This window comes from Caretta caretta, chromosome 5 (assembly GCF_965140235.1).
Source record: "Caretta caretta isolate rCarCar2 chromosome 5, rCarCar1.hap1, whole genome shotgun sequence".
Taxonomy (NCBI): domain Eukaryota; kingdom Metazoa; phylum Chordata; order Testudines; family Cheloniidae; genus Caretta; species Caretta caretta.
The window spans coordinates 51,443,415-51,461,873 of record NC_134210.1 but is presented as its reverse complement, the minus strand read 5'-3'; the positions used below and the strand labels follow the sequence as shown (position 1 = coordinate 51,461,873).

The following is an 18,459-nucleotide window of genomic DNA, read 5'->3' as shown; positions in this document are numbered from 1 at the left end:
ATGATTTTCTAGATTAGTGGTCCCTGAACTTTTCAGGGTTGTGCACCCCCCCCCGTTACTTCTGTCTGTGCCCCCTCCTGGCACGCCAGGGCTTCTGGGGTGGGAGGGACATGGATGGGGTAAGGGGCTGAGGCCACAGTTGGGGCAGGGCCAGAGCTGAGGCTGGGAGTGGAGCCAGTGGGGCTGCAGCTAGGGGTGGGGTCAGAGCAGAGCTGGGGACGGAGTGGGGCTGGATGGTGCTCCCTTCCCGTCCCCTGTGGGGGCTGGCCCAGGCCTGTCACACCCCTAAAGCGGTGTGCCCCACAATTTGGGAACCCCTGCTCCTAGATACCCTTTAGCTGCATAGGGAAAGGAAAACACTTCAAATTCAGTAGGAATTTTGAAATTAAATTTATAATAGGATGAAGTCTTATGGCAAGTCTGAATGGAGTCCACTATATCTGTTTCTCTCAATGACAGGTGCATGGGCCAGCGCCAGTCCCTGAGATCTCCCTGACACAGTTTAGGAAGGCAGCAAGCCTGTCCCTGATATCAAAAAGGTTGAGAAATACTGTACTAATCACTCTGTGGTACCTCTTAACCCTCTTTCTGACAGCTTTGGACTGGGGTGATCTTTCCTCCGTCTGAGGCATGCTGGATATAGTTTCCTTCAGAAGAATGCCTTGAAGTCAAGGCACAGAGAATATATTGCTAGTTCTAGGTGACGGTACTGTTTCATCCCACCCGGCACTGGACCCTGGTTCTGGTACTGACCCTGGTACTGGGGTCCCAGAAGTGGTGCCAACCAAAGTGGTGCAGGTGGAGGAAGAAGAGGCAGCCTATCCTCCAGGGCTGGCCTCTTCCTCCTCATCCCTGAATGAGGCGGTTGCAGGCCCCAGTAACCTGCTCCCTCTGGATGACTTCAGAGCCCATCAAGAGCTCCTGAAATGGGTCACCATAAACTTGGGGCTGGAAGCTGAGGAGCTGAAGGAGCCTGTGCACAATTTAATTGATATCCTGGCTGCAGTGACTCCCCCCAGAGTGGCCCTGCCAGTTAATGAGGTAGTATTGGGGCCTGTCAGGGTGCTATGGCAGACCCATTCGTGTCTGCCCCCATCTCAAAAAGGGCAGAGAAGTAGTACTATGTACCTGCCAGTGGGTTTGAGTACCTGTACTCACATCTCTTCTCCCCCGCCCTGGTCCCTGGTGGTGTCGGCTGCAAACAAGTAGGACAGACAGGACAGTTGAACTCTACTCCCGAAAATAAGGAGGCTAAGAGACTGGACCTGTTTGGACATACCACTTATTTGACGGGGGGAGGGATAGCTCAGTGGTTTGAGCATTGGCCTGCTAAACCCAAGGTTGTGAGTTCAATCCTTGAGGGGGTCATTTAGGTATCTGGGGCAAAAATTGGGGATTGGCCCTGCTTTGAGCAGGGGGTTGGACTAGATGACCTCCTGAGGTCCCTTCCAACCCTGATATTCTATGACAGGCAGCCTCAAGTTACATATCTCTAACCAGCCGGCTCTAAGTCAGTATGATTTGAATCTGTGTGACTCAGTGGTCCAATTTAAGGACTCTCTGTCGCAGGAGTCGAGGCAGGAATTCATGGCCATCCTGGAGTAAGGCAAGATGCGGGGCCAGGGACCTCCCTCCTGGCCGCTCTGGATGCGGCCGACTCAGCAGCCAGAACGATGGCATCCGTCACCATGAGGCGCTGTTCGTGGCTCCAGTCATCAGGTGCCTCTCACAAAGTGCTGCAGTCCATCCAGGACCTCCCCTTCAAGGGTACCTCCCTGTTCTTGGAACAGACAAACGTCAAGCTTCACCGCCTCTAAGACTCGAGGCCTATGCTTTGCTCCCTGGGCCTTTACACTCCCCCAGCCTCAAGAAAGCATTTTAGGCCCCAGCAGCCTCCCAGATTTCTGGTGCCTCCCAGGCAAGAGCCCTACAAAAGAAAGGGAGAGGGCTATAAATGTTGTCAGCCCTTACCTTCTGCCTCAGCTTTCCAGTTGGGCTGACACGGATAGCCTGGTGAGGCCAGGCAGGCCTTTTGAAGGTATGCCTAAGGATGGCATACCCATCTCGACGGCAGATCCATCCCCCTATTTGGTTTTGGACCGCCTGTCGCCCTTCCACCTGGCATGGTCTTAATAACATTGGACCATTTGGGTGCTCAGCACTATAACAGTTGGTTACATCCTCCAGTAACCCTTTGTGTCCCGTCTCCGTCCCCGCTACCTCCTTCCCCCATCCCTCTTCAAGGACCCTTCTCACAAGCAGCTTCTCATCCAGGAGGTGCAAGCCCTCCTTTGTGTGGGGGCTGTAGAGGAAGTTCCTCAGACATGAGAGGGAAGGGGTCTTATTCCCAATTTCCTAATCCTGAAGGCCAAAGGGGGTCTAATGGCCCTTCCTGGACCTGTGTCGCCTCAACAAATATCACAAGAAACTGAGGTTCCACATGGTCTCCCTGGCCTCCATCATTCCCTCCCTGGATCCAGAGGACTGGTATGTCAACCTCAATTTGAAGAACTCTTATTTCCATATCTCCACTTTCCATTGACACAGGAGATTCCTCAGGTTTGTGGTGGGCCAATGCCACTAATAATTCACTGTGCTTCTGTTTAGCCTGTCGGCAGCCCTGCAGGTTTTCACTAAGTAGTGGTTCCAGCCTTCCTCAGGCATTGAGGTGTACAAGTCTGCCCATACCTTGCCGACTGACTAATCAAAGGCCACTCACAGGCTCAAATCCAGCAAACACTGGCATAATATGGGCCACCTTTCAGGCGGTGGGCCTCATAATAAACAAGCAAAAGTCAACTTTGATCCCAGCTCACAGAATAGAGTTCATTGGCGTGGTACTTGACTCCAGCTCAGGCCTATTTACTGGAGACCATATTCTGAGCTCTGTCAGACTGGATCTCCCAGCTTGCAACCTACCCTCTTACAACTGCCTGGGTTTGCCTCAAATTGTTGGGTCACATGGCAGCATGTACCTATTTGGTGCAGTAGGCGCAGCTATGCCTCAGACCTCTACAGATGTGGCTGGTGTCAGTCTACTCCCTGAGCAGACACCAAGTCCAAGTGGCGTTTTGGATTTTGCTGCCAAGTCCTAGCTTCACTGGCTTGGTGGAGAGACCTGGGTTCCATACCTTTTGCTGCCATGTATCTGTCGGTAACCTTGGTTTTGGATGCATCAGACCTGGGGTGGGGAGCCCACCATAACAGTCTCATGACTCAGGGCATCTGGTCCCAGGAAGAACTCTTCCTGCAAATAAATGTCAGGGAACTCAGGGTGGTACACTTGGCTTGCCCAGATCTAAGGCAAGGTGGTGCAGGTCTTGACAGACAACACAACTTCCATGTTTTACATTAACAAGCAGGGAGGAGCTCAGTTTTCAGCCCTGTGCTCTAGAAAATCCAGGAAGAGAGCCTATATGTTAACAACGATAGATCATGTAAATAGGAAATTTATATACAAAACATGATTATTTGCAGGTACTATCACCATCCTGTGAAATTACTTGTTGGTGCAAATGCCATATTTTTCCTAACCTTTTGCTCACCATAACTCTCTATTTCTGTCGCCCACTTCTTAATCTTCAGTGTCCATCCTAAAATGTGATACTCAGGATTGCGTCCAGGTAGTCAGTGTGGTCTCTCGATTCTTGCTATAAGCAAAATGTAGTTGAGTTTCTAAAATCTTAGGGGCATTCGTACAGCAGAAATGCTAATCGTGTAAGAAATTTCATACTCCATGGTTAGGTAACGCACAGATTTCTATCCATTTGAAGGACAGCCTTTGACAGACCTACCTTTGACAGCCCTCTGGGCGACTGCCATTCTTTGAGCTATTATTTCTTTTTTAAATGGAGTGCAATTCCGTAACACACACTTTTAAAAATTCACAAGTAGCTTTCCTTGTATAGGGATATCTTCTAATTCTTTAAAAGGTTAGTTGATTACACTGGGCTGAAAGTGTATGTTTCTCAACTCACCAGTTCTAGGTGAAAATGGGAGCATGAAATCAGAGGTGGAGTGTTTTAAAAATCTTGGAAACTTGTTCCATTTGATTTTGGAACAAATGCATTCATATTTTATATTCATTTTGTTAGCCAAAGTTAGTGAATTAAAATGAGTGACTTTTGTTTTCCAAATACATGTTGAATTTTTTATAGAATAAAAATCCAGATTATTTTGTCTTTAATTGATCCTGTTAATACTTACCCTGCATGGTTAATGTTGATAATTCAGCCTGTAAATGGCAACTAATGAGATCTTTACTGCTTTTGGTAGGGAGTCTGAAGTTATTGTTCCATTAATGAAGGATCTCACGCAGTCAAATTATACTGGTAACAGTAGTTATGATGGATCGGCTAAGGAACCACCACAAAAGAGAAGAGCAGGAAGACGGAAAAGAACCAACTCTGATAACTATGATGCAGATTACACTACTGGAGGGGAGTCTTGTGATGAGCTGGAGGAGGACTGGGACAGGTACTGACAAGAACTTCATCAGGCATTGAAATAATACTAACTCCCCTGCTTGTGATGCTCTAGATGAACTAACCCAGTTAATAAGTGTGGTGTCTGCTGAATGTGGTAGTGGTTGGAAGCTTGTTATTAATATAGCTGCAGTGCCACTTCTGTACTGTGAATAGTGGCAGCGTAAGGACTATTGGAATAGGAAGGAGGGCCTAGAAAGGTGGTGGGGAAAAGAGTTTCCTTTTATACTTGGAAACATTGCCGTTGAAAGGAGTATTTGCAGCAGTAGCATTATTAGCAGCAGTATCTGCTGTTACTTGTCTGAAGTAGCCTCTTCCACTGATGCTACTACCTAGAATGATTTCATAACGTGGTCACTGAACAAGACTTTGGGTGTCTTGGGACATCTGTATTCACCAGGATGCACCAAGTACATTTGAAGTGTCCCATTTATATTTTAATATTGAGACTGAAACAGTTAACCAATATAACAGATGCTTCAAAATTTGTTTTAGTGAGTTCCTAACACTGCTCACCAGAGCAAGTCAAGTTGAATGCATACATGCTGCAAGCTCTTCCACAAGGCGGGTAATAAAACTCTCCCCTCCTCTGCAACACTCCTGTTACTTCAATATTGAAACGCACTGACTTCCTCCCAAGCACACGCAGCAAATCTGTGCTAAACCCGCTTCCATAGTCTTTAATGTTCTCTCACAGTAAGTACTGCCCCTCTTCTCACCCCTCCCCCTCAAAAAAAAGTTTATTCTGCCCTGCATATAGACAAAAACTGACATGCTTTGGGTGATGAAGAAACTGAAATATTTGTTATGGACAGCTAGGATTTCATGCCACTATGAAGCGGATAGTGCTTTTTGAGTGAAATTAGCCGTATTTAATAATAAATACAAGTGGTCTTTAGACAATAATCAAGTTAATCTGTGGAACACTTGCTAAAAACTGATGGCTATTCCAAAATGAGCTGGTGAGAGGGCAGTAGTGGAATAATATAGCTGAATCCTAACCTGCAGAGGTGTAAGATTTATAAACCTACAAGAAAGAAGGATTAAACCATTCAAACCACTATAGAGTTTGGTAAGGTTAGCAATTTGCATTTAGGAAAAGCACTTGGGTATTTTTGCGTTGTATATAATGTGAATTGGGGAAGTTGGTTCCCGGGAAAATCCAGAAGATGGGAAGAGTACTAATGTTGTGCCAGTATTCAAAAAGGAAAAGTAGGATGACTTGGGTAATTATAGGCCAATTAGCCTGACATCAATCCTGGGCAAAATAATTGAAAAGCTATATGGGATTCAATTAATAATGAATGAAAGGATAGGATTATAATAAGGCTTGGAAAGATTAGATTTTTATCAATTAAATGTCAATTTCACTGTTCACATGCAAAGCAACAAAAAAATATTTCCATCAGTAATCATCAAAATTTACAGATGGGTGAAGAAATAAAAATGCTGCTTTGAATATTTGGACACTTGATGACAGTTTTTGTGTTTTAACAGTTGTAAAACTAACTTTTTGAATCTCAATATCTGTAATTAATCACCTCACCCCTGCCTGATTTCCCGCAATTGTGAAAATGTAATCAGTAAAAAAAATTAAAAATGCCTAACAATAAACATTGATATTATCTTGAAATTATTTTAAAAAAATGAAGCCTAAATATAATTAATGCCAGTTAAATGTGATTTTATGGAATACAGGTCTTGTCATACAATGGTAAGATTACAAGTTTGATAATAAAAGTAACTGTGTAGATGTAATATACTTTGATTTTAATACTGCATGCTATTCTGATTTAAAAAATTTGGCTCTATACAATGGCTTAAGAACTAGTTAACTGACAGATCTCAGCAAGTAGATATCAGTAGGGAATCATCCTTGCATGGGCGTGTTTCTAGTGGTGGCCTCAAGGGATTGGTACTAGATCCAATGCTATTCAACCTTTTTTTTATCTATGATCTGGAAGCAATATAAAATCACTGTGGACAAAATTTGCAGATGACACATTGTTGGAATGGTAAGTCATGATGACTGGGAATCATGTGGAACAATCTGGTTTGCTTGATAATCTGGGCCCATTCAAACAGAATGCGTGTTAATAATGTCAAAAGCAAAGTTGCACATCTAGGAACAAGGAATGCAGGCAATGCTTACAGAATGGGGGGATGTATCCAGGAAAGCAGTGACTCTGAAAAGGATTTAGGAATCAGTGAACAAGTAACTCGACATGAGCTCCCAGTGTGCTGCTCTGGCAGAAAGGCTAAGACCATTCACAGGGAATATTCAGTAGGAGTAGGAGGTTATTTTACTTCTATATATGGCATTGATGAGACTGACACTTGATTATTCCATACAGTTCTGGGGTCCACATTTTAAGAAAGATATTGAAACATTGGAGAAGGTACAGAAGAGGGTCACAAAAATGCATAAAGGGATGGAGAAAAGGTCTTGCAGTAAGAGATTTGAAGTGATTAGTCTGTTTAATTTATCAAAAAGGAGATTGAGGGGTGACGTGATTACAGAATACCTTCACAGGGAGAAAATCGCAAGTACTAAAGGGCTCTTTTAACTTAAAGGAGAAAGACATAACAAGAACTGAGTAGTTTGCTATGTGGCCCTACCAGAGCCATTAGTTTCTCTGTCAAGAGCAGTAACTTTCATCCAAAACTTAACATGCTCACTCTCACCCTCCATCAAATGGATAAACAAATGTTTTTTCTGTTTATACAGCTGAAGATAGCCCATACCATATGTAACAAATGGGTTTTTCTCTCTCTCTTTCTCTTTCTCTTTTCCTTCCCCTCCGTCCCCGCCAAATCTTCCCCTAGGGAATACCCACCAGTAACAACAGATCAACAAAGGCAAGCATATAAGCGAGACTTTGACTCTGGATTACAAGAATACAAGAGTTTGCAAGCTGAGCTTGATGAAGTCAGTAAAACACTCTCTCGACTGGATAAAGAGTTGGATGGCTATAGTGAAGACAGTGAGGAATATAAGGTATTTCCATGGATAAGTTGAATGTTTATGCAGGATATCTTGGGGGGGGGGGGGGGCGGAAGTTGTGTTTGTTTAATGTATGCAAAAATAGGTGCCATGTACCAGTGAATGCTAGCTTTGTCATACAAATTACTGTATAGCAAGTAAAAACTTAGACTTAGTGAACTGATCATGCGAAACTTACTGGATTTGAATTTGAAAAAGGAGCTTTTCAGAATTTAGAGGTTTTATTAAAATGTTGATGGGATACTGAAGATCTTAGTAAATGGAAAACTCTCCTACAAATAGGATGAAAAAACTTCCTGATCTTTTGATCGTAAGATGATCATATATTTTTAGACTCTGCTCCAGAGTTCTAGATCTTGGCCTGGGATTAAAAACTATCCACGTACTGGAAGAAATACTGATGGTGGTGATCTCTTCTGTCAATATCAGGATTTTTGTCCAGCCTTAATATCATTCCCCACCTCCTGTAGATTTTTATTAAATGGGCCTTTCTCCTCTGAGAGGATGGCATGCACCATATATCCTAACACAAACAGATTTCTAGCTCTAAATCCGTCACTGTCTACCAGGCTGACTCCAAAGACTATTTTTATATCCTCTGTAGATCAACTGCCTTTCTTTGTAACTTTAGATTTTTTTCCAAATGTAGGTTAACCACTCAAAACCGTGTAACAGAATGTTAAACCTGTGTTGTTCATAGCACTGACATGAACTGTCCTACTTAATTTAATTTTCTCCCTAATTATAGATCGCTGCTGAACAGTACAATAGGATGAAGGCTATAAAAGCAGTAAGTATCATAACGTTCTCTTATTCTTGTTTGCTATTTCTAAGGACTTTTTTGTTTTTGTTTTAAAAAAGGGTGTTTTTTTTCCTTCCTTCTTTTCTCCCTGTCTGACTCGCATGCAGAGTGGCACCTGTTGGAAGCAGGTGCCAAGTACTTTTTCTTTTAGCAGATCTCTAATTGGGGCTTGCGCAGTAAATTCAAGAAGTCAAACTTGGCCCATCTCCAATGTAGTCAGGCAGTCTAGTTGTGACTGCTTATACCAGGACTGAAATTGGCCTAAACTACAGCGAAACCTGTTAAGAGGCTTCTCAGTATGACCAAAATATAATGGGTGTTTATGGTGAGATGACTCCATCTATTGCAGTACTGAATTAATGGCAACTGAGTAAAGACTTCAATGTGCTTAAAGCATTTTCTAGGCAGGCAGAATGCCCATTAAATAGCAGGACTAATAAAGCACTGGCAAAGGTTAAGTATGGGGCAAGATTCCCTTGTCCTTCAATCCTAATATACAACATTCCTGATTTTCAAGCATTGGGCTTCTCTTGATTTAGTCTGTCAAATTATATGGGTTTGTAGGCAAACTTGAGTAAGGGAGTAAGATTGCATTGGCAGGGAGATACTGAATGGATAAACAAGTCCTTTCCTATCTCTGCTGGTTTTATCTTCGTAGAAATTAAACAAGTTACCTTACCTAATCTGAAACTTCTGCATACATGAGAACAGTATCTTCTGACTGCAATTTTTGAAAACTTTGAAACAATAGATGAAATGTTGCCACCTCTCACAATTTCATAGCAAGTCTCACGATACTTAGTGTCAGTCCTAATACTCCAGGTGATTGTCAGCTTTTTAGTAAAATAGTTTTTAGCTCTCATGGCTGCAGAACAAAGCTTTCAAAATGAGCTCTGAATGCTCAAAGAAAGAACACAAGGTCAATAGTTCTCCCCCACCCCAAAAAGAGACTAACTCATGATTTTTGAACTCTTGAGATTGGCAGTACTGGAGTTGAAACGATGTATTTCCTAGGTATTGGCAATATTTTTGCTACTGGTACTGGGAAGCTGCTTTGGACCTTGCATAGGAGGGTTGGTTGCAACTCCTGTCTCTTGATCAGACTGTCTGTGCTTATTTACATATGATTCCCTACTTGCTGGTCACCAATACTCATTTGATTTTTTTTCCAAAGCTTAGAAGTTCCTATTCGAATGGATTCTTCTTACAGCAGGCTAGTGCAGTTGCTTTACCAGTTTAAGTACTTTTTTACAGTATAAAAGTAACTTAAGAGTCTAAGTGTTTTATCATTATACGAATTGCCAGAATTATATGTAACCAGATGAGCTGCTTAGATTCCTGGAAAAAGAAAAGGAGTACTTGTGGCACCTTAGAGACTAACCAATTTATTTGAGCATGAGCTTTCGTGAGCTACAGCTCACTTCATCGGATGCATCAAGTACTCCTTTTCTTTTTGTGAATACAGACTAACACGGCTGTTACTCTGAAACCTGAGATTCCTGGGTACCCTTTTCAGATAGGACTCAAGCTGAAGTTTACTGACTGACTTTTTATAACTCTGAAATTTATAATTTTATTTCAAATGCATTTTTATATTAATGTGCAGCCCTAGAGCACTTTTCATATGAAAAAAATACTTTTAGATACTTCTAGAGAATTCTGGTTGGTCTAACGCCACACTTGGTCTGTTTTTCTTTTTAGTCAGCAGACTACAAGAACAAAAAGGCACAGTGCAAGAAGCTGAAGAGTAAACTGTCCCACATAAAAAGGATGGTCAGCGACTATGACAATCGGAGATCGTAGAGAAGGAAAAGAAGGAAACAAATTAGAATCACTGAATAGGTTATGTCCAGTTTTGTAACAATGGGATATAAAATGGTTTTGGTGGCAGCTGAGAACCAAAACCCCTTTTGTCTTACTGGTAAACAAACAAACAACCCACCACCACCACCAACCTCCGTTTTAGTTACCTCAATGTAACAAATTTTGATACCTTGTTTACTATGGAGTATGGCTAACAAACCAGACAAGGAATCTGTTCTCTTTGAAGCCTGGCATTTTTGCCTGGGAACAATTCAGGTCCAAGGCTTGTTATCTAAAAGTTTGACTTATTTAGAATTAAGTTGTTGAGGACTTTAAATATCATTGCCCTTGTCTGCATATTGACTCATTCCCCAGCTTTGTTCTCTACTCCATATGGTGTGCCCTAATTTTGAAAAGCAGTTTCCAGATAATACTGCATCTCTTGTGGCTCCTAGTTGCAACACATTTGGATCTGTGTTGCTGACATAAACAGTAAGCTCTGTGACCTTCAAAATTTCACTCCTCCAGTGTGCATTATATCCCACTGTAACCACCCCATTCGTAGGGTCATGATTAACCATTTGTTTAGGAATGTGTTAAGTTGCATAAGTAAGTGTATTAATGAGACCAATGTAGTGTGTAACTAATGAAAAAGTGAAACTAAATGTGAATATATTCGCTTTTTTAAAAACAATCTACATTTGTATTTTAGATTTGTTTTATTGTACAGGCGTGTATTTAGAATAACCAGTTAATCTTTTTATGGCTTACGTATGATTTGTAACTGTGTGACTATGTGCAGAATCTGGAAGTTCCTGTGAGCAGTTGTCTTCTGCTAAATATTATCTATTATTTGACAACTAAGTCAATGCATTGTCTGATGCAATTAACTTTGACCATTGTTTTTTTTAAAACAGCCAAAATGTTTTGACCACTGTAATTAAAATAGTTTGGTGGGGGCCTAAATGAACTAAAACCAAAGTGAAGTTCAGTGATTTTAATAAAGTTCTGAATCTTCCTTTTTTAGGCTTAAATTTCCGTGCTAGCTGCTATTTTTTTTTTAAATGGTCTCTTAAGAGGAAAAAGAAGTGACTCTTCGTGGAAATTCCAGAACACTTTATACATAATAAAACAATCTTTTCTGAAAGTTGCACTCTTAAATTTTTAATAAAAAGAAAAGGAGTACTTGTGGCACCTTAGAGACTAACCAATTTATTTGAGCATAAGCTTTCGTGAGCTACAACTCACTTCATCGGATGCATACTGTGGAAACTGCAGAATCTTCTGCAGTTTCCACAGTATGCATCCGATGAAGTGAGCTGTAGCTCACGAAAGCTGATGCTCAAATAAATTGGTTAGTCTCTAAGGTGCCACAAGTACTCCTTTTCTTTTTGCGAATACAGACTAACATGGCTGTTACTCTGAAACCTAAATTTTTAATGTAATACTTAAATTGTCTGCAGTATATAGCTTATTTAAAGTAAATCATTTTTCATATTAACTGCTCTTAAAGAGTAAGCAAGTTTGTGCTTCTAAAAATATTTTAGCCTGCATTACTGAATACCTTCAATAAAACCATTTACAAAAAATCTGATTTTACTTTTTTTTTCCTATGCATTTCATACTGTTTCATTTCACCCATGAAAGCTCATGCTTCAATACGTCTGTTAGTCTATAAGGTGCCACAGGACTCTTTGCCGCTTTTACAGATCCAGACTAACACGGCTACCCCTCTGATGCATAAATAGATTAGTCCTTCTAGTCAATTTGACTCTGATTCTCATGTGCTGGACCAATGCTAAAATATGTGGGTTGCAAATAGCTGTAGGAATCACAATCTAACATGGCAGAAAACCTCGAGCTAGAGAACCCCCTTATCCCCTCCCTTCATATCCCCACAGTTTGATAACTCTTGGACCCACTAGATTGCCAGTAAAGGGGATCCATATGGATTTAAAAAAGAAAGTGGGGAGACATGGACTGGCATATGTAGAGTGATGGTAGAGACCGAGGCACTCAAGAATAATGAAAGTTTAAAAAGCTAGAGTTTTGCAATTAATGTCTATGGCAGTAAGATGGCTTAAACAGCACACCACAAAATTGTCAGGGCAAGTAACAGTAACAAAGAAAGAATTAGAAGAATCAAAAGAAGCTGCACAGCCCTGGAATGCTCCCAGCTCCCCCCGCCCTTGCAGGGTGCCAAGCAGCCCAGAGACAACCAGCACAGGAACAGAATAAAACACTGGAAACAGCTGCAAGGAACCTACAAAAAAGAGATGTGCCGTCCTCTGTTATAAATATTGGTGGTAAACAGCAGACTCCAAGTAGCTCCCTCGTGCTTGAAGAATGGGAACAGAAGTGGAAAAAGATAGCCCTAGTAAAACTAAAAGATGAAACAGGGTCCACTACAGTGCAACCACTAGCTTATGATAAAAGCTAGGTTCTGGTAAAACCTAAACTGGAACCTAGACTGGTGCCTGTCAGAATGGGACAAGTAAACGCACAGATGGAAAAAGTAGCACACAATACTTTCACTGAATTGGTAAATCAAATGAGGGGAAAAAATGGAACAATTCACAGAGCACATTAGGAGACAGGAGCTGCGACTCAATTGCAGGGGAATGAATAAAAAGGAATTTCAAAGTCAAAAACTAAAATTGAGCAGATTAACACCCAGAATTGATGCATTAACACATGGAGTTGCCCAAAAACAGTTAACTGCAGCAAAAAAAAAAAAAGGCACTCCCGCCATCCATTTGGCATGCACACAAAAGCAACAGACACTGGGCAAACAAATTCACGTTTTACAAGAGCAGGTAACGACCCCCACTCTCTTCTCAGAGCCAGGATAAAAACCAAGGGTGCGGTTCCCAACTGTGCTGGTTCCCAACTGCTTTGACCCAGGGAACCACACTCATATCTAAAAATACAACCTTGTTTCTCAAATATTTTTACATACCCGTTAAGTTTTTCCATTATATGCTTTCTCAGTTTGCTGAATTTGCTGCTGCTGCTGCCTGTACTTTCAAATACCTTGATAGAGTTATTCTCTCTTGGCTCAGGTCTTGCTACCTTTCTAGGTTGCTCTTGACCAGCCCTTTCCCCTGCCTCTCCTCACTTTCGCTCACTCTCTTTGTTTTAAAAATTATAGTTTTTTAACAGAAACCTCCAAAAGATAAAGCAATTGAAAACAGAACAAAACAACAAACAAGGAAAACAAGTTAAAAACTTTACCTTAAATAAATCCAGTAAATTACTTATTTTAACCCTTCAGGAATGCAACAGCTGGAATTATTCCTAACTTTCTCGAAGATATGGTTGCCAAGCAACAGAAATGCAGACTCTGCTTCTAATCCTAACCATGCACTAATATTTGAAACATGGGCTTTTCTAATTTCATATAGCAGAGTTTTAAAATAATGTTAAATATAAAGTAATGCAAAATTCCTTGTTACCAAATTAATTCAATAAATTTAGCATATATTAATATATTTTTGTCAATTTATATTAAACATTTTAATTAAAGTAATAACTTGCTTAATCAAATGTTTAACCCTTTTTATTTTTGTTTGCTGTATTTTGTAGTTATGAATAGAATTCTGGCGCCATTCCTTTCTAACTGTAAGTGTGTCCTGTATGTCATGTGTTGTCCTGTATTGTATGTTGTGTGTGTCATGTAACTATTTTTATTTATTTATTTATTGGTTGCAATGAAAGTAAATTTTATACCCTTTTAAAAATATATGTGGTACCACACTATTTTAAGATCATGGTTGGGGTATAATCATAGTATTATGATCATCAATTTTTTTTTGCAAAGTTCAAAAAGGTTTCAGTTACAAATATCTGTACATCTATTTCTGCCTCAACAAATGATGCAATTGCAAACAAGAATTCTTTTATCAGTTTTTGTTGTTCAAAGAAAAAAGGTAAGGGGAAATCTCAACATTAAGGTAAAGATAATATTAACAAAATGTCAATTTCTTGTTTGGGCTTTTATAAACTTGTTTGGATTTTTAAATATAGTTATAGCAAAAATGTTTTAAAAACAACAGTTTATGTATAAAACGAACCAAACAATTTCAACAGGTTTCCACGTTTTCAACAGGTTTCCACCTTTGGCTCCCAAACACCAAAAAAAGCACCATAAAAGTTTAATACCCTTAAAGTATTTGCATGAACCTGTATTTAAAATGTATTTTGGGTTTAATTTTAGAGTTGGTTTAATTAGTTATGCTTTTCCTTTGGTGTTATGTTACATTATGTTAACAGGAAGCAGTGGTTATTAAAGCTTGTGCTTCTAAACAGTTAACAAGAATGAAATTGGTATCTCAAGCAAATTAACTCTGAAAGCTTGGTAAAAATGATGTTAACTCTTTTGCTAACATGGAATGTTTTTTTTTTTAAATCATATGTAACTTTGTAGTTAAGCATTACATTTAGAATAAAATATTAGTAATCCAGTTCAAATGAAAATGAATATCTATACAACAATTGGAAAAAGTATAGCTTGCATTATAAAAGACGTGGTCCCTATTACATTGTCAACAAACTAAGTTAAACTTTGTATTAAGTTTTTGGTTTACTGAAAACAAGAAAGGAAAAACAAACAAAGTTACTATGTTAACTAACAAAAGTTGTTTAAGTTGCTTCCCACAAACCAAAGACTCCAGAAAGTATCACACCCTGAAGACACCAGAAAATATTGGTATACAGTGACAAAACCCCCAAGGATCAAGAAAAGAAAAATGAAGTGCTTCATATAGGAGAGAGACCCATCAAATACACCTATCTACCATATATGAACAATTAAACAAACAGCCAGCTGAAAACCACTAGCTGAACCAGGATGAACTGTCATTTAATTTCAACTTGGTTGCTGTGGAAAAACAATTGTATTATCGCTGTACTGTTGTATTATTGCTGTACAACATTTACAACGTGCGTAACCTTGCTAAACTGTTTAACCAACACACGGGTAACAATCAAAAAACGAATGGCAGCAAACAACATAAAGGCAAGGAAAAAACAAATTGCTATAAACTTAAGTTACACAGTAACTGCAAATTGGATAAACAAATTCCCTGTTAGTACCAGTCATAATTTGGGTTACTGACACTGCATCCTAATCCACATGTTATTCAGAACAATCTTATTCGGTGTCTGGATACCAATACTAAATCCTGACACAGCAATATTTAATAACTTGGTTACTTTCCATTCAGTAGGTTATCTGGAAGACAGCATTCATGGAAAAACAACTGAATCTCCCTCAACTACTGGTGTATCACAGAGAAGTTCAATCAATGGAATAGAGAAGCTAGCCCGTTCAGTTTTCTGCCCAGTGAAGCTTACCAGAGCGTGACAACCAGCATTAAGGATAGTCTATAACATGGAGGGACAGTACTGTGTAGTAATTAATTACAATATATTTATAAATAAAGGCCTCAGGGGTAGTGTCACTACTCCAAATTTCTGTTTTACTTCTCACATACATAACACTATGGGACACATCGTCACAATCCCTATCCTAGTATTTCAAAACCCTGAGCCTGCTGCTAATAATGATACAGATGGTAACTTTAATTGCCCTAATAAAAGTGAGTTGCTATCTGCAGTACCACAAGGGCCAAGCTACACTGTCACATTGAAAAAGAATTGGTATGCTTGTATATAAAGTGCTGACATATGTACACATAAAGATTATATCAATATGCCTGTATACACTACAAATATATATATTATTTGGGAGTGCCTCTAAGACTCAATTATAAAATGACATTTCTCAGGCAAGTTCCCAGGCTTAACATTCCCAAGCCCACCCTAAGGGACTAAAAATAATTGGATAATAAAATCTATCAGTCATATGAGGGAATGTGCAGACTTAAAGACAGATGGGGCATGAGTGTATGGATGGTAAAATAAGGTAACCACATCACAGTGTTTAGCCCACTGGGGTTATCTTTCGTCCATGCATTATGCTTTTCCAGGACAAACGGTAAACATTCTCCCTGTAAAAAGACAAAAAGTGGGGGAATGTAGTAAGATGAGGCCCTGAAACATAAACCCTTGGTATCAGAGGCCCGGTATGAGACCTAAGGCCTGAGCTAAAGCAATGGTCAAGACTTTGCTAACATAAACAAAGTTAAGCTGTGAGCTAGAGGCAGGCCCTGCTCACAGAAGCTGGCAAGGAAAGGGCTGATGTTGTATAAAGATATGCTCTTGCATAAACATGTATCTAAAGTGTATTAGATACCAGAGTCATACATAAATGGTACAAGAACATTCTTATACTGTCCACACAGATAACAAGGACAGGGGCAAAAGGCTAGTATGATGGATAGAGTTGTTTTGTTCGAACCAACATGTACAAGGTGAGAGGTGGCACCTTACTGTGTAGAAGGGTGGTGCATTATTACGTAAAGGGATTGCACCTCAATACATCAGGAGTGTTATGTAACTTGTTTGTACCTGTGTACAAGAATACATCCCTGGGGCACTGTATTTGTCCAGCCTAGGGGGCAGTGGAAAGTCCCGCCACTGACTGAGCTGAGTCCATTGTCAGGGAGCACATAGGGACTAGCAACAAACCGTATATAAGTTATATGAATTGGGGAGCTAGAGATTGTGTTTCTCTTCGACAATAAACCTGGCTGACATGCCTTCATACCTTACTAGAGTTTGTGGTCATTGGGGGTTCTCTTGGGGTCTGCTGTGTTAGCTATCTGCGCAAAGCTGGGGTAGCACACAGAGGGAACACGCACGCAGCCAACTGTTATCATCGAACAAGAGCAGAGCACCACACCGGTAGCTACTGACAACACTTTTCAGAAGTTTGAATCTTTAAATAATTTTTTTAAGGGTTCCCATATAGAGTAGAATAGTTTCATGCAAACTCATTGCATAGACACTTAAAAAATAGAAACTACTAGATACTTAGAAAAAATGCTGTTTCTCTTCCCCATAGCAATTACCACCCCGCCTCATGATAATCATAGATGTTGTTCCATGTAATAAATATTCAGAGATTTAATGTATGAGTCAAGTAACTGTCCATAGGTTTGTACTGATGTTTTGTTAGAAAAAATCCTAAACAAAGTAAAATATCCCAAGGAAACAGGTTCCTAGCCCCAGGGAAAGCATTCTGAGGTCAAAGTTTGAGATTCTATTTGATTTGTAAAAACTATTAACTTTTTTTTGTTCAAATTTTTTCTATTAGTTGATTAGTCATAGAGCCATATAAAATATATTACACTACTGTGTAGAAGTAAAACAATTCCAGACTCTGTGTCTTACAAGAGTGTTACTCCCACATTTGGGGCCATTGGTGTAGACTACAATAGTATTATTAGGGAACATTCAACAAATAGAAAAAATAGATGTACAATAACTTACACATAATACTGCATTTTAATGTATAAATCCTACTTCTCAGATACTTCAGTTAATAGCTAAAATAAAGATGATTTACACAGGTGTTTTTAGAATGTAGTGCTTTAATCTGGTGCAAAATCATACTTCCTTGACAACAGATTCCCCATGAAACAAATTTATTTATGAACATGGCATGATACCTCCACAGTCTGGCACTATGTGAATAACAGCAAATGACCAAGAGAAACAGTATTATTATATGGGAAACAAGATTAATTTATATCTACGTGGAAGGGAATTTTGCCCCAATCCTACAGATTTATGAACCCCCAGAACTCTACACCCTGTGAGTAATCCCACTGACTTTGGGGGTATTCACAGTATGTAAACAGTCTTTGGAGGACTGGGATCTTTGTCAAGTAACTAGAGTAGGGGACTAACAGTTGTGTGATTCATGATTTGACCTAGGGTAAGCCTACTTCTGGATCTGAACTAGATCAGTCTGTCTTAGGTATAGATGCTGTGCTAACCACCACAGTCAATATTGGAGTGCTTTACAAACTATAAATCAAGAGAATATTCAAGATATAAATACCTCCTTGCCCAGCACATGGATTTTTTTATTAAATATTTTTAATGTTGTAAGTTATGGCAGAGAGATGTCTTGTATTTTATTCTGACAGTGGCAAAGTTTGTCCCAATCTTATCTTCTAAGGAAGTTTCATGGCTAACTATCAGGTGGTCTATCAGCTCCCACTAGTCTCACTTTTGTTCTTGCAGAGCACAGCTTAATGGCAATATTGAAGACCACTTGTCCAATCCTTTTGACAGCTTTGACGGTGAAGACCAGGACATTAAATTTAATCTGGTATTTCCCTGGAAGCTAATGTAGTTACCAAAGCACCAAGGTGATGTGCTTATATGTATGGTGCCTAATAAGAGAGTTTCACATGTCCCAGAGGCTTTTTCACTGTCTCTTAATTCCTAGCTAT

General features: G+C 39.8%; 1 protein-coding gene across 1 annotated transcript in view; it reads left to right on the top strand.

The window, feature by feature from the left end:
• Positions 1-11,410, top strand: part of OCLN (occludin) — a 28,350-nt gene extending 16,940 nt beyond the window's left edge. The window contains exons 6-9 of the mRNA XM_048851407.2: positions 4,276-4,476; positions 7,311-7,482; positions 8,237-8,278; positions 9,992-11,410. Coding sequence (XP_048707364.1) covers positions 4,276-4,476; positions 7,311-7,482; positions 8,237-8,278; positions 9,992-10,093 — 517 coding nt within the window. The 3' untranslated portion in view covers positions 10,094-11,410. The remainder of the gene's footprint in view (positions 1-4,275; positions 4,477-7,310; positions 7,483-8,236; positions 8,279-9,991) is intronic.
• The last annotated feature ends 7,049 nt before the right edge of the window (positions 11,411-18,459 follow it).